The following is a 15,861-nucleotide window of genomic DNA, read 5'->3' on the forward strand; positions in this document are numbered from 1 at the left end:
ATATGCACACCTAGACTTCCAATGGAAAAAAAACTTCACAGAGTGACATGGAAGAGCCGTAGACAATGGGCCTGGGCTATAAGCCAGCCCTGGATTGGCTTTAGCTGGGCTTGACTCCACCAATGTTAAGATACCCAGTGATGTCTTAAGGGCTTCATACTGAATAGGAAAATGTCAAGATTCACCTAATAGTGGAGCCAAGGGGCAATGAACATTCTTTCCATCACTGGAAACACATAGGATCTGAACAGTTAGCTGTTGGAGAGGGAAGCTGAGCTAGAGCAATGATTAGGTATCTTCTAAGAGCAGTCATACAGCTCGGGCCAGAGAACTCAATTTCAGGGGAGGTCAGTGACCCACACTAAAGCTAAACTCTTAAGTACTCAGTTCCCTGCATGAAGGTGTTTCATCCCTGATGGGCCTGCCTCAGCCCATCCCCCTGGAGAGAGAACTCTAGATAATAAAGCCAAGAAACACATGGGGCTCTGGGCCCTAACAACTATACACTGTTTATTGAGAACACCCGTAGATGATGGGAAGGAGGGATGCCCTGTACCGCATCATGGCCACCACTGAGTGGGAGCCGGGCCCAGAGAACACTAGCAGAGCTGGGGGGTGGGCTTCCCATGACTCACTGACCATCACAAAGGTGGGAGGAATAGGAGAAGGCCAGGCCCAAGAGCCTGGTACCATGCTGCAAACGGGGGTTGATTGGCCTTTGCCTTTCAGAAACAGAGGATTAGGGGAGGGGGACTACTAGAAAAAAATAGAAACTCTTAAGATTAAAAAAAAATAGTCCTGTACATAACAAGACAGCATGTGCTCTCCAGGGCCCGAGACTGGCAGCAGGGGCCTTAGGCAGGCAGGCAGGCCAGGAGCCTCCAGGGGAAGATCAGTGGTTCGGCTGAGACAGTCAGCTGCACATAGTTGGCCAGTCGCCAGCACCCAGCAAAACTTCATCCGTGCTTGGGCAGGGCAGGAAAGCACCCGGCCTCTTGGGAATACACAAATATTTACCGGATTCTCTGCTCGTTACAGAAACAGATAAGAAAGCTTACAGCAGATTATTTACAAACAGTATCCTGGGATATTGTGAAGGCAGAGGTGGGCTGGCTTGGAGGGTGGGGTCTGTGGGGGCAGAGCAGCCATAGCAGCCCAGAGGGTCCAAGGCTGGGCCCCCTCCCCAGGCTCCAGGCTCTGCAAGGCACTGGACTCTTGTTACTGGGAAAGGGGGCTTAATTCTTCTTGTGGAGGAACTTCATTTTGTTGCCTGTGGGCCAGAGGAGGGCAAGAGTGAGAATGTTTCAGTATCATCTCTTCCAACAGCCCTAACCCTCTCAGTGGGAGAGAAGGATTAGAAAGACTGGATTACAGCTAGGTATGATCCAGGATGGTGAAAACACTCTAGAGCTCTAATTAGAGCACTGGTATTAATCACGTATGGCTTTGGGCAAGCCATTTAACTTCTTCGGTCTCAATTTTCCTTTTAAAGTGAGACATGCTATGATGCTGTGATTTAGTTGGCTCAGCTCTTTGAAGGGCACTCTGGTGCTGCCACTTTTGTAGTTATACCCCTTATAGCCTCGAGGAAAGCTCACTGGTCCTAATGGCCCTTGCGCTCACTCAGGAAGGAGTGCACCCAGGAAGACCTGACCTAGGTGAGGCTCTATGAGATCTCTTCCTGTTCTGTCTACGGCCCCAATATAAATACCCACTGGCATGGGTTTAGAGTAGTTTGGGGTACAGATTCCCCCAGTCCCTCCCTTCTTGCTGAATATGTCTCATTAGTGACAAACCTACTTACCCAAACCGCGGAGAAACTTGTTCATTCCACTCTGCTCAGTGTCTGGCAGTTCCTCTAAATACTGCTCCACTCGCTGCTCAAAGAGGCCTGGGGAAGAGGAGAAACAGGAACAGAGAAGAGAACAGTCATTGGAGGAAGGGAAGGGGAGGCCTCCTGGAGGGGGACCAAAGGGCACAGATCCCAAAAAGGGGGAAACCAAAGGTCTGCAATTATAAGAGCATCCTACCAGAATTCAGACTGGCTCATCCATTCAGACTGGGCTCATCAGACTGGCCCATGTTCACTGCTGATGGCAAGAGCCCCTTGCCTCCCAGTGCACGTTCCTGAGCTGCATTATGGTGAGGATGCCACTCCTCGTATCAGAGCTGCCCCCAAGTGGACACCTTCTCCAGCTCCTTTTAGACCACACTACCATGTTGTTTCAAAAGGTTTGTTACACTAAATGGACAGTATTAGTGGGCAGAAGAAATAATAACCCTGAGGTTAGAAAGGTCTTGATGAGATGAAAAAGCCCTAGAGTGAGCAGAGCTGATGAAATAACAGAGATAAGATAACCTTTGTACTCTGAGGGCAGACTGTCACCAACCTAAGACAGTGAGCTAGCTCAGTTCTCTTCAAGGGCCTTCTCAACCCTGGATTCTCAGGACTCCCTAAACTGCACAGTCTGGTCTTTTTCTCTGAGTAAGGAAGGACCTGTGAATGCTGCGGGGATAGGTGGACATAAGCCCCACTCTTGCCGCGTGGCTCCAGCCTGTGCCCAGGCTTGTGAATGCATGTACTGGGGCAGGAGGAGAAGGTGCCCTTGGCAGTCTCTCTCAGAAGAAAAGGGATGTTAGGAGGCCTGCCCTGGCTAATAACTCAAGAGCTTCCTGATGGAAGCTCACCAGTGCCTGGCTACTCAGCCCTGCGGGTAGCAGAAAAGTTGGAGGACTCCTGACATCCCCCCAGAACCCCCCATCCCAGGCTCTTCTGGCCTTACCCTTTGCCCGACACTTTCTTAGCTCCCTGTCTTGGATGAAGCCAGCAAACATCTGAGACTCCATAAAAACTTCAAGAAAACGGCGGATGCTTTTGGAGGCCACAGACTTGCGGAAGGCCTCTCGCTGAAAGGCCCGCTCCCCCTTCTCACTCTGGGTCAGGAAGAGGGAGTAGTGCCCAACAGTCTCCACAAAGAACCGGATAAACACCTCTGACACCAGCCCATTGAGGGTATTACATTCTGGAAGAGAAGAGAAAATCTTTGAGGTTCAGGTCAAGAGCCTGCATCCCCAGCCTCCAGCTGGTGGTGTCTCCCTCTCCTCGACGGAACTCCAGCCAGAACCACTTCTCTGTTCTTGAAACCTTAGCTCTTGTGCTCCCAGGCTTGTAACTTGTTCCTGAGCCAGGAGGTCGGAAACTGTGCTCTGAACACGGAAGCTGGGGAATACTTGCTGGATGAATGAAGATGGAGATTAGGGACCAGAGCGCCACTCCCCACACACCCTCACCCTCGGTGGTTTCCCTGGCTTCACAGGAAGAGGAAGTTCCCTCCATCTCCTGCAGTGGCTCGAAGCAGGGCCTGAGAGGGAGGAATAACTAGTGTCCGGTCAGCGAGAAGAGTCTCTGCGGTTGCCAACTGTCTTCAGGGTTTTTCTCCCCAAACTTCCTGAGGTAGAGAATTAGAGGCAAGAGGTAGCTCTGTAGCCTGGGCCACCCTAGAAGCAGCCCCAATGTTTAAGTTTCTGAACTCCCTCTGATAAAATACCACACTATTTCTCTCCCCTCAGACCCAGTCAAGCCACAACTCCTAGAGCCACACTAGTGGGGCTAGAGAATTCTAGGCTAAAGTGAGACCAAGGTCCTATACCTGAGCTTCACTAGCCAGAAGGGTCTGGTGCATAGAATCAGGGTCCAAGCACCATGAGGCCCAGGCCCAGGCCCAGAGCAGAGGGAGTCTGGGACCAGAACTGATTCTGCCTGGGGCAAGCCTCACTCACCATCATCGGAGTCGCTGTCAGAGTCCTGGGAGATCAGTTCATTCTTCCTCTCTAGAGCCTGCTCCAGAGCCGCCTGCAACTTCCTAGGTAACAACGTGTCCTCGTCATCCATCTGCAGGAGAAGGAAACCGCACAGTGACACTGACTGAGCACTTAACTTCGTGCCAGCCCTGTTTGAAGAGCCTGAATATATAATCTCATTTCATTCTCCCAAGAACCCTGATACTATTATCAACCTCATTTTAAGATAAGAAGCTGAGGCTCAGAGAGAGGTTAAGAAACTTGGCCAGGGTCACAAAGATAAAAAGTGGTGGAGCAGGTGGCATTCACTGCCCAGGACCAACAGGGGTTCCTACCCCAGCACCACGATGAAGTCTCCCCAGTTCCTCCATCTTCGGCTCCAGGGGGAAAGCACGGTTGGCTGGGGGAGGGGAGACTCTGGCCCAGCCTGTGTCTCAGGCGTGAGGCGAGGCTGTTGTGCCTGTCTCTGTATTCTGGTTCAGTGTCTGCATCGTGACGTTCGTACCCAGGAGTCGTAGCTCTGTCAGTGGTGTGTAACACTACATTCCCAAAGGCTACGGCATTGGGTTGTGTTCCTTTATAGAGAGCCAGGAGGATTTCCACCACCAACAGAGGCTTTTTGAAGTTGACAATGATTGCAAACCTCTACATTCCACTGCATTCTGTGTGTCATGTATAATCCTCCAGCAACATTTCAAGGCAGGTGTTATCACCATGCGTGTTTTAGAGATGAGAATTCTGGTTCAGAGAAGTTCAGAGGCCTGTTCAAGATCATGTGTCTCAGAGGGGGCAGGGGGCAGAGGTCAAGCCTTTGGATCCAGGCCATGTTCTTCACACACTCACACTGCCTTCCAGAAGCTGACGATGCCGACCAGAACAGCAGATCCTGCTGAGGTCAAGACTTCTCAGACCAGCTTCTTTCTACCCTTGTCTGTTCTGTGAATGTAGAACCCAGAGGGCTCAACAATCAGGCTGTGAAGGTGGAGTCGTGTGTGTGACAGTGTTGGGTGCTCTGCATCAAACAAGCACCCACCCTGGGTCAGGCCATGCTCTGCAGCGTCCCACTCTTACCTGTCGGATGAATCGGTCAGACCCCAGATTCACCATCAGTGCCTGAGAAAGAGTCACGAGGGACAGTGATTCACGATATGAATCCCTGTAGTGCCCTTCCCAGGCCTCCAGGCCTCCAGCCCTCCTGGATTCCCAGGGTCAGATAACAGGAATAACTCCAGCCAGGGAAAGACCTCCCAAGGAGAAAGGATAAGAGCTGGGTACACAAAGGAGAAGATCCCAGCAGCCTCGGGCCCCCACCCCCACCCCTCCTGGGGGTTTCTGTCCCTTCCTTCCTCCACACCCACCCCCCCCCCCCCGCCCCCCCCCCCCCCCCCCGCTCCCCAGGTGGCCCACCTCCTCCACAGGCAGCTCCTTCAGTTTGGGGAGGGAGCTGGAGAGCAGGCCAACCAGGAAGGGGGTGGGACAGCAGACGATGTCAATCATGGAGGCCGGGAGGACAGGAATGAAGGTGTGCTGCCAGGAGAAGGGGTAGAGCAAGGCCACCACCGCATGGGAGCAGCTGGATAGGGTACTGGCAGACAGACAGACAGACAAAGCACTGAGCCCAGGCCCAGCACCTTCGGGGAAGGGGCGTTACAGCCTGCTGGGCCAGGCTCAGGACATCCTTTCATGTTAAACCTCCCAGTGCCACAAAAATGCTAAGGAGTCTTGGGCCTGGGTCTGATCTTGCAGACTGGTAAAGCTCCCACATTGCCACTGCTCGGGACCTCAGGGACAATGGCGCTACCCCCTTTGGTGGCTCTACCTAGGAACAGTCAAAAAGGTACACAGCAACACTTGAACACACATACACACCCCCAAGAGCCACCCAAATGCACAGGTGGGCCTGACTTACTGTGGGAGTATCAGCTCAGGCCAGGGAGTACAAAGGTAACCTGAGCAAGGGTTGATCACAAATTCATAGTAAGAGCTGGAAGGTCCTACAGCTGGAAGGTCATCTTATCAGGTCCACATTTTACAGCTGAGGCCATTGATACCCAGGGTCAGTCTGGTCATAAGTGGCACACCTGGGACACAACCAGTTCTCCTGTCTCCCAGCCCAGTGTTACTTCTACCATTCTTCTTCTCTATCCATTCCTCCTTCTCCTAATTGGAAAAAGTGGTCTGACTGAGGACCACTGACTGAGGTGAGGCTGGCACCATTCTTAACCACTCCCATCTGTCCTCTCATGCTCCAAAACATAGCCAGAGGCCTCAGTGGGGTCATCCTTCTCTTGGCCTAGAGGGGGGCTCCAGGCCTCCAGCACCACAGGGCTGGGTGGCCAAGCAGAACGACCAGTGGGAGACTGGAAGGAGAATCTCCCCGATGCTAACTAGAAGGCACAGAAGTGAGTGCTGAGGGATAGTATGGGTCACCAGTCAACACAGGAGACACACCTGGCTTTAACCATCCACCCGTCAGGAGAGGAGTCGAAAGCACTCCCCTAAGGGCCATATTACATATGAGGAGACAGAGGCCCAGAGTCAAGTTCATTCTCAAGCCTGCCTTTCCCGCCCTGTCTCTCCGCATCTATCGGCCCCACCTATTAGCTATGAAAGCCCTGGGCTCCACTTGATCAGCTCCAACAGGGATTCTCACCCTTTCATGACTAATGCCCACCAGTCAGAGAACATGGTTCCAATCCATGACAGAAACAACCCCTCCTTTCCAGAAGGACCTCGGGGGACGTTCACAAGCGTTTTGGCAGCCAGTGCCTTGCTTGGCTGTCCTACCACCCCATGGACAACTAAAATACTGCTGGGCCTTGAGGCAGAGACATAGGTATCCTGGCCCTGAGAGCCCTTCCCCTAAGGACAGCAGCTCCCCACACCCCAAGGAGAGCCATCTGAAAAAGATCTGGAAAGGGGCTGTCCAGGGTCAAAGGAAACACAGCTCCACAATGCCTTACAGTGGGCCTGGGACTTGGGAGGCAGAAGGCTTGTACAACCCTTAGGGCTGATCACTGCAGAGCCTGTGTATGCGTACGTGGACGCGCACGCACCTACACACACACACACACGTGGACGCGCACGCACCTACACACACACACACACACACACACCCTCCCTCCCTCCCTCCCTCCCTCCCTAGGCCAGAGGGACCAAGGACTTGTGGAAAACCTAAAAGGTGAGCAACGGAACAAGAGCTGGCTGGACTTACTGAGCCTTGACCCCAGTCCAGGCCTGTGTGCCCTCACTGGGCTGCCTATTCTGCCCCTTTTCAGTCAGAGGCAGACCCCAAGCAGGGAAGACATCTTTTCTAAGACCCAAGATTGGCAGGACTTGAATGCTGAGCCAGGCCAGACCAGGGCCCTGGGGTATTTTCCTCCCCAGATGGTCCAGGAGTGTGTTCAGAGGCAGCTGAAGCCACAGGAAACAATCACTGTATTCACAGCCCTGTTGGAGCCAGGCTGAGGGCCACGGGGGTGGCCAAGAGGAGGCTCTGTCCTGGGTAAGGGAGTGGAACTTTCAAGAAAAGAAACCTCGGGGTCCAGGCTCTGCTAGGGGCATCAAGGTCTGACCAGACCAGAGCCTCACAGCTGGGTAGCGGGGGCTTTGCTGGCAGACAGTGAACACGGATGGCAGAAAGGCACAGACGGGGCCCCGGGGAGCTGCCATGGCTGGCTAGTTCCGGTTGCCGGCTCGGTCCCTTCACAAGGCCTGATGGGCCCATGACACACACAGAACTGTGGTGTGCTGTGGTGTACAGAAGCACTGAGGCTGTGACGGGAAGTGGAGGGCAATCTTCTTTTCTAAACCTGGCTCTCTCTGGAAAAGCCAGAAGCTCTGGGTTTTCCTCCTCTTTACTTCTTCTGGGCTGAGGGTGGCCCTGAGCTCCTGTGCCAATGCCCTGTGAGGGCATTTGGGAGTCCATTTCCTCATGACCCTCTCATGCACACAAAAGAAAGACCCCAGGGATCCTGGGCTTATTGGGGGACAAACCAGGACGAGGATTCTTCTTTTCTGCCTCTCATATCAGTGCCTAGTGTACGTTATGGCACATAGCTTAATAAATGTCTAAATGGCTAAATTAATTCCACCACTCTAAAGAAACTATTGCCCCCCGTGATGGGTTCTTTGACGAAAAATTATACAATGTGTTGCCGAGATCTCATCCTTTCCCTGCCTGTCCCATCCCCTACATACACCCTTTGCTATGGTCTGAATGTTTGTGTCCCCTCAAATTCTTTGTTGAAATCCTAACCCCCAAATATGATGATACTAGGACATAGGGCCTTTGGGAGGTGCTTAGGTCATGAGAGACCTCATGAATGGGATCAGTGTTCTTATAAAAAAAGAACCCCCCTTCCAGCATGTGAGGACACAGAGAGACGCCGACAGCTATGAACTAGGAAGAAGGCCCTGACCAGAACGTGACCAGGCTGGCACCCTGATCTTGGACTTCCAGCCTCCAGAACTGTGAGAAATAAATTTCTGTTGTTTATAAGCTACCCAGTCTGTGGTATTTTGTTATAGCAGCCTGAATGGACTAAGACGCTCTTTTTTTTTTTTTTGCAGTACGCGGGCCTCTCACTGTTGTGGCCTCTCCCGTTGCGGAGCACAGGCTCCGGACGCGCAGGCTCAGCGGCCACGGCTCACGGGCCCAGCCGCTCTGCGGCATGTGGGATCTTCCCGGACCGGGGCACGAACCCGTGTCCCCTGCATCGGCAGGTGGACTCTCAACCACTGCGCCACCAGGGAAGCCCTAAGACGCTCTTTTAAAGAGGAAAAAAAAACCTTGGCTGCCTAGAAGAGCTCGGCCTCTTCCAGAACACCTCATGTCCAGTGACATTTCTGCCGCCCCCTCCCATGGCCACAACCATCTGGACCTCCTCTGCCTCTAAAATCATAAATGCCAACATTTCAGACTAAGACTTGTGATCTGTTCAGCTCTTTTCTTATTCTTCTTAATCCAGCTCCCCTGCCTCAATGACATCTCCAGTCCCTGGGCTTCTTTCTCCCTTTCCTAGTTTGGCCAACCTCCCTACAACCACTCTCCTCCCCAGCACGCTCAAGACCCTCACCTGGTCCTTCTCTGCAAATCCCCACATGCCTGGCCCTGGGTCACTCCATTCAGTTGCCTTCTCCAGGTGACACCCTCACTGGCCCCCTCACTGGATGGCTCAGCACTCCTCATACTATCCCTAGTCAGTGCCCTTGCCCCTTCCTCACTGTGGCTCTTCCTAAAGTTCATCACTCTCTTAAAATTCAGCATCCCACAGAGGTGGCCTTGCCTCCCCCTCCAGAGGAAATGTGGCCATCAGCTAGAAATCTTACTTTCTTACTTACTTCCTCCACATAAATAGATTTGTACCTCTACAATCTTGGCCGTTGCAAAAGCAGCAGCATCTGTCTTTTTCCCTCCAGCCAAGTCCTCCATTGGGTTCTCAACCCGGCCATCTTGTGTGCTCGCAAGCCCTGCTCCCTCAGTCATCCTCTTTGCCCGGGTTTGCTAACCTTTCCTCTCCATTTGATCTTTCTCTCACCACACACAGACGCACACATACACATACACACACACTCCATGCACAAATACTACTGGCTGGCATATACTAGGGCTCGTAAATCACATTGGATCAATTAGTGGATGTGCCTCCCCCCCTTCTTCACCTCACCTGCTGGGCCCTACCTGAGCTTATCTGCTACAAAAATGACGCGGCGCTCCAGCAGCAGTGAGGCAAAGATTCGGATAAGCTGGCGCACACTGAGGCAGGTAAAAAGGCACTCGAAGTCCACATGCTCCAGCCGGGAATCCATGGGCCGCCGCAGCTCTAACACCTGCAGGAGAACAGTGGGGCAAGTGGGGCAAGCCAGATCAGGTGGGTGCCACTCCTGGGTCGTACACAAAGCAACCGGAAGCTGGCTCCCCTTCCCACCTGCTTTCCCAAGGCCTCTAACCCACCCCACTGTGTAGTATGACCCAGTCTCCTCCTCCACTCAGACCACAGCTCTGCCCCCACAGTACTCGGATGCCCAGCCTGTGGGCAACAGGGCTAACTGAACATGGGGGAGGCTCTGGAAGGAAGGAGCTGGAGAGCCATGTGCCAGGCTCTCAGGAAAGGGGGGAGGAGAGCTGGCTGCTCTTACAGATGAGGGAGGCAGGGAGCCACACAGCTTCATCTGCACTGCCCTCCCTGCCCTCCTGCCCGTCTCCCCAAGGAAAGGCCTTGGCTCCGCGCTGCCCAGCCCCACAGCTGATCGCTGCCCCTCCGCGCGGCTCTGCTCACCCATCTCTGGACAGACAGTGCCAGTGTCCTTGTTGCCATGCCCCCTCCCTTTCCTGCTAGGAAGAGTTTCCTTCCAGAGGCTCTGTCCTGGCCTCTATCTCTATTGGCTTGTCTAATCCCTGTGCCAGGGACAAGGGAAACACAGGGAAACACAAGCTGGCTATTCCACAACCTTGCCAGGAAGCAGGACTCTCTTTATCAGGGCCAGACCTAGCAATCTTCCCTCCGGAGAGGTTGCAAGGCCACTCCGAAGGCTGGTGCTGTGGCGCAGGGACCACTTCCCTGGGGGCCGTCATGAGGGTGGAGGATGGCAACTGACCCTGGCAATGAGAGCAACAGGAAGTGCTGACGCTCAGGCCAGGCCAAAGCAGCTCTCACCCGGGCCTGCCTAGGCTTCCCCTTGCTTCCTCAGCGTATGTGGGCAGCACAGATGTGTAGGTCTCCTGAAAGCCAGGAGGGAAGACGCACGCCCTCTTTTAGCCCTATGGTATCAGAGCCCTCCTCAAGAGGCTTTACCCTGCCTTATCTCATTTGTTCCTCAGAGTCTAAACAAGTGAAGCTCTAACTCCTAGTTCAGTAGTCATCCCTCTGGGCCCAAGGAAAGCAGCAACATGGGCACAAGTTGCCCTAAGGATGTGTCTCTTTTATAGGGTTCTGTTTACACTGTCTCTCCCACCGGATGGCGAAGCCCCAGAAGGCCCAGTGATTAGCAGGATGTGGGGTACACCCAAAGTGCTCAGTGAATGTGTGCTGAAGGGATCCCTTACCACAATCACGCCAGAGGCCTCTGCACCCCTCCTGCCCTTGCCCCACCTGGAAGAAGTCACCGTGAAGCTCCCCCAAGCCTCCCTCCTGAGAGCCTGCATGCGGTCAGCGCCCCACTCCTACTACCCCGAGGGTCTGGGCTCCTCCAGGGAGTGAGAGTTCACACAGGAAGCTCACAGGACCTGGGCCTCTCTTCATTCACCTGCCCTCAAGGAGATGACAGTCCAGTGAGGCTGAATGAGCCTAAACCATCACAGCCCACCAGCTACGTGTCAGGATAGGGGAAAGGCGTCATTAACATCTGCACAGGGCGCTGAGAGGGCTGAGAGGTCAGGGCAGAAGCTCAGAGCACAAGATGCTTAACTTGGTTGTCCAAGGAGAGAAGAAGGGAAGTGTCTACTAGGCAAAAGGAAGCAGGGTTCAGGGACAGTAAGCGAGTCAAGTCAGAGCGTTGAGACGAGGCTGGTGCGCGGGCTGGGCCCCATCCTGAAGGACTGACTCCCAGGCATGCTACTGGGCTCTCAGGGTAGGGTCGGTGGTCCTGCCCCCAGGTCATGCATGAAGCAGAAAGTCCCTCCAAAAGAGCGTGGGAGAAAAGATGCTACAAGAAAGGCCTTAAATGGCATTCGCCACTCCCAGCAAACCCAATGTTTCTTTAGTCAGACCCTCTCCACTCCCTGCAACAACTAAGTTATTTCTTCTTCCCTCTCCTCAAACCCAACATCCACCTCTCACTCTTGGAGGATGACCTTCTTTTCCATTTTGAGAAAACTGAAGCCATCAGATGAGAATCCAGAATCTACAAGCCATGGCCCTTCCTTGCTGTTACACAAGGAAGTACCCTTCTCTCCTGAAAAGCCAGTCTCTCCCTGGATCCCACCGCCCTGCCTTCTCACTGACAGTCTGACTGTCCCTTCCCTCTGCTGCTGCTTTAACCTCTTCCTCCGATGGGCCACTCCCACCAGCACCCAGACAACCACCTTCAACAGACTCCCCCCTGGCTCCACGTGACCCTTCAACCACTGCCCCTTCCCCATTTCCCCCCACAGCCACCTTCAACAGACTCTCCCCTGGCTCCACGTGACCCTTCAACCACTGCCCCTTCCCCATTTCTCCCCACAGCCAAGCCTCTTAAAAGCTGTCTCTACAGGCTCTTCCCCCTTCTCAACCCCGTTCACTTTTCAACTCTCTCTACTCAAGCTTCTCGGCCCCCTGACCGCCCCCGTTTCTGAAACTCAAGGTGTCCCGCCACACCTCATCCTGACCTCGCCTGAGCCCTCCCCTTCCTTGGCTTCCTGGGACTCCTCCTGTCTTAGTTTTCAGGTCTGCTGCTCCTCTGCTGCAGGCCCTTTAAATGCTGGAGGCCCTCGGGACTACCTTCTCTTCCCTGTCTACACTGTTTGCTACTAAACATCTTCTCTGGGGTGTCTTGCAGGCATCGTGAACGTAACGTGCACGGAGTCAAGCTCTTCCTCCTCACAAGCCTCCTCCTCCCTCAGGTGCTCCATCCGCTGACCTGTTGCTCAAGCCAGAAAACTGGGAATTCGCCTTCAAACCTCCCCAACACTATTCCCTATTTCCAATCAAACACAATGTGCTATTGACCCTAATTCTAAAGCACATCTCCAGTCCATCTATTCTCTTCATCTTTTCGTCCACACCTTAATCCAAACTCCGATCGTCTCTTGCCTGTACTACTGCAACATATCCAAGCTGGTCTCCCTGTTTTCACTCCAGTCCATAATCTACAAGCAGCCAGAGTGAGCTTTTAAAATCATATCTCGGATCTTATAACCCTGCTTTAGAGACATTCCAAAACCCTGAACTTGGCCTACAGGTACCTTGTGATTTGGCCCTGCTGTCTATCCACCCTGCTCACTCCCTTTTTCAACCATCCTGGCCTTTTTTTCCGTTCCTTGGCAAGCGTCCACACTTTCCCAACTTTTGCTTTTACATGCTGTCCCTCTACCTGGAATAATCCTCTCCCGCCCATACCCTTCTCTTTCAGTCTCCCTCCTCCCACTTCATCTGGTTGACTCTCCTCACCTTGGGTCCCCAGTAAAATGTCACTTCCTCAGAGGAGGGCTTTCCTGGCCCCTAATCTAAAGCACATCCTGTTACACACTCTCACTCTGCTTTCACTTGGCACCTAACACTTTTAGGGGTTATCTGTTTCTATGTACAAGTATTTATTTAGTGTCCGTCTCTCCCACTAGACTATGAACTCCACAAGGACCGAGCTGTGCCCCTCTTTAACTATATGAGTCTGCCTCAAGGTCTGCAGGAACCCTGACTGGGAGAGAGCACATACTCTGTCAGCATTTGATGAATGAGTCAAAGGCGGCCTGCAGTTTAGTCCAGACAGGTCAGGGAGGGCCCCTAGAAGCTGCAGAGAGCTGAGCAACAATTACAGTTCTGCCATTCACTCTTTTTAGCCCCTGTTGGTGAGGTGTACAAATGTGCTGAGCAAGGAAGAGGCCGTGCTCGGCACCCCCAGAGACTGAGCCTTGGCCCAGCAGGTCCCACGCCAGCCCCAGTCCATGGTCTGAGAGAAGAGGCAGCAGAAATCCCTACCTCATTGCCAGCCCCCGGCAGGAATGTCTTCACTTTGATGGTCTTCCCTGGGGCAGGGAAGGGTGATTCCATGAGACTTCTCATGAAGGGATAGACCAAAGCGGCGGAGATCCCACGCCGGCGCTCCACCTCATCTAGGACCTGTGCCCACCGCCAGCAGCCCAAAGAGGAAGGGTGTCAGGGTGCCACCCTCCCCTACCTCCTGGGCAGAGAAGAGGGCAGCCTGGCATCTGACCAGCCCGGGCCGAAAGCTGGGAGATGATGGACTATCTCGCCAGGAGCTTCATACCCTACCCTTCCCGTCTCCCTGGCCACTCGGTGTCGGCTCTGCTCCCTAACTAGTCCTTGCCTCAGACTCCAAGATCTGAGTAGCTGGGCAAAGGAAAAACCACTTGAGGTTGGGTTCCTGGGCACTTGGCTTCCCGCAGGGTCTCTGTCCCCAAGGACTCAGCTCTGCCCATGGCCCAGGGTGAGCTGTGACATTAGCAGACACTGCCGGTGCAGGAGCTGGTATACAGGGAGGGAGTCGGAGAGCTCGCTTGCACTTGCCCTTGCGTTCTTGCCTTCTCTCACCCTCTCACACGCACACACACACACAGGTGGTTTTCTCATCTAAGCCACACGCAGATGCTCCTTGGGATCTGTCAGCTGGGGGAAGGGGGAGGGAGTAAGCCAGAGCCCTCTTACCTTGGAAAACAAGCCGAAGCAGCCAAGACGGCTGATGACACAGTATACCTCTGGCAACCGAGGCCCTTTCCCACTTGGCTGGGCCAGGACAAGGAGGAGAGAGACAGACACAGAGAACGCATGGTTACTATGTCTGACTCCTTTTCCTTGGGAACTGAGGGCTAAGCACCAGTCTTCTGGTGAAGACTCTGGGCCTCTTCTAAACCTCTACTCAACCAGGCCCCCAAGGAAAGGGCTGTCACTCTTTGGGGGCAGGCTTCAGCCTCTGCTGGGCCTTCCAGCCCAAGGTACCAGACTCCTGCCAAGCTCTACACAGGCTCCGCCCTTCCCCCCCAGGAAGACACTGATGGGGGCTGGCAAAGGACAAAGCGGTTGGGCAGGGGCTATAGGGTGATGTGTGGATTTATATCCCTAAATCCCCAGGCCCCTAGTGGTAAGGGAGGGACTTGTGTACATCCTTAGGAGCAAGCCAGGCGGTCTTCTGCCTCCCAGAGGGGACATTCTGCAAAACATTCCTTTTCTCAGTTGCTCTTTTCTCCCTTCCTTGATCCATCCCCATTCTAGGAAAGCAAACTGACACCAGATAAGAGAAGCAAACTACTATTTATTGAATATTTACCGTATCTGAGTCCTGGGCTTGGAACTTTCCAAAAACTTGTTACATAGGCATTATTATCCCCCTTTTATTGATGAGGAAACTGAGTTCAAAATTATTAAGCCATTGTCCAAGGTCATGTATAGAAGTCATGGAACCAGGAGTCTGTTTCTGCCTCTGATTTGCTGTATTACCTCTAAAGTATGCTGCCTTCTGACAGAAAGGAAGGGAAAGAAACACAAAGAGACTGGGCAGAGGCATGTACAGAGCAGAGGAGAACAAAGTAAAAGGGGGATTTAAAAGGTAGGCAGCTGAAGGAGATGTGCACTGAGAGCTCCCCAGGCCTGGAGCCCCCAAATGCAGGCTGGAGTGAGTCCACAGGAGTTGACTTCTCCAGCCAGGGGCTGGCAGGGCTCTGTGGCTGCCTCTGGCTCAGAGGCCTGGAGTGCCCAGCAAGGCCGAGCAGGGAGGGAGCAGAGCAGCAGGTGCTGGCCCCTCATGCAGGCTGCTAAGCAAATGCAGATGGGCTATTTCAGTCTCCAAACCTGCTGGCCACACGTCACAGATCTAAAGAGAAGGCAGAATCTGTTTTTGTCCATATTAGGCCTGAAACTCACTCCTCTCTTCTTCCCTCTCCCCCGCCTCCCCTAAAGCCCCAAGTGATTAAAACAAGTATGTGGGATTTGGGTTAGAATCATTGTGTCCAATCTGCAGGAATGCCGAGCTAGTGCCAGCCCCCTTGGCAGGGACCCAGCCCAGGCCCTCTCTGAGCACGCCAGGACAAACATGCTCTTCCCTGGGGGCAGCAGGCCCACTGCAAAGGAGCAGCTCTGCTCCATCTCTGCTCCTGCAAAGGCAGCCTTTGGAACGCTACCCCCCCAGGCCCAGGTGAAGCTGCCTGGCTCCCCAGCTGGCATCTGTACTGCTCTAGCTTCCCTTAGCCCCACTCACCAGGCATTCTATCTCCAAGTACTCCTTCTCCCCAGACTACCCTTTGGGGTGATCCAGGATACCAGACTTGGTGTTAAAGGACTTGGAGTCAACCTGGCTCTGGCCCTGATTGGCTGTATGACCCTAGGCAAGTCATTCTACCTCTGAGTCTCGGTTTCTTAATCTAAAGAACGTATATAATAATACTGGGTTGGCCAAAAAGTTGGT

At 53.5% G+C, this 15,861-nt stretch overlaps 1 protein-coding gene across 5 annotated transcripts in view; it reads right to left on the reverse strand.

Annotated features, from left to right (window-relative positions):
* Nucleotides 1–483: 483 nt before the first annotated feature.
* The window catches only part of ST5 (suppression of tumorigenicity 5), a 109,510-nt gene continuing 94,132 nt past the window's right edge, over nucleotides 484–15,861 (reverse strand). For 4 of the 5 annotated variants that reach the window (XM_029209600.1, XM_029209599.1, XM_029209602.1 and 1 more), the window contains 9 exons: nucleotides 14,109–14,186; nucleotides 13,422–13,562; nucleotides 9,485–9,633; nucleotides 5,209–5,386; nucleotides 4,873–4,914; nucleotides 3,781–3,892; nucleotides 2,784–3,023; nucleotides 1,805–1,891; nucleotides 484–1,270 (listed from right to left, as the gene is read on the reverse strand). In XM_029209600.1, coding sequence (XP_029065433.1) covers nucleotides 1,236–1,270; nucleotides 1,805–1,891; nucleotides 2,784–3,023; nucleotides 3,781–3,892; nucleotides 4,873–4,914; nucleotides 5,209–5,386; nucleotides 9,485–9,633; nucleotides 13,422–13,562; nucleotides 14,109–14,186 — 1,062 coding nt within the window. In that variant the 3' untranslated portion in view covers nucleotides 484–1,235. The remainder of the gene's footprint in view (nucleotides 1,271–1,804; nucleotides 1,892–2,783; nucleotides 3,024–3,780; nucleotides 3,893–4,872; nucleotides 4,915–5,208; nucleotides 5,387–9,484; nucleotides 9,634–13,421; nucleotides 13,563–14,108; nucleotides 14,187–15,861) is intronic. The other variant, XM_029209601.1, reaches the window with a different exon arrangement.

Source organism: Monodon monoceros, unplaced genomic scaffold (genome assembly GCF_005190385.1).
Source record: "Monodon monoceros isolate NGI ecotype Baffin Bay Population unplaced genomic scaffold, NGI_Narwhal_1 Super_Scaffold_7, whole genome shotgun sequence".
NCBI classification, from domain to species: domain Eukaryota; kingdom Metazoa; phylum Chordata; class Mammalia; order Artiodactyla; family Monodontidae; genus Monodon; species Monodon monoceros.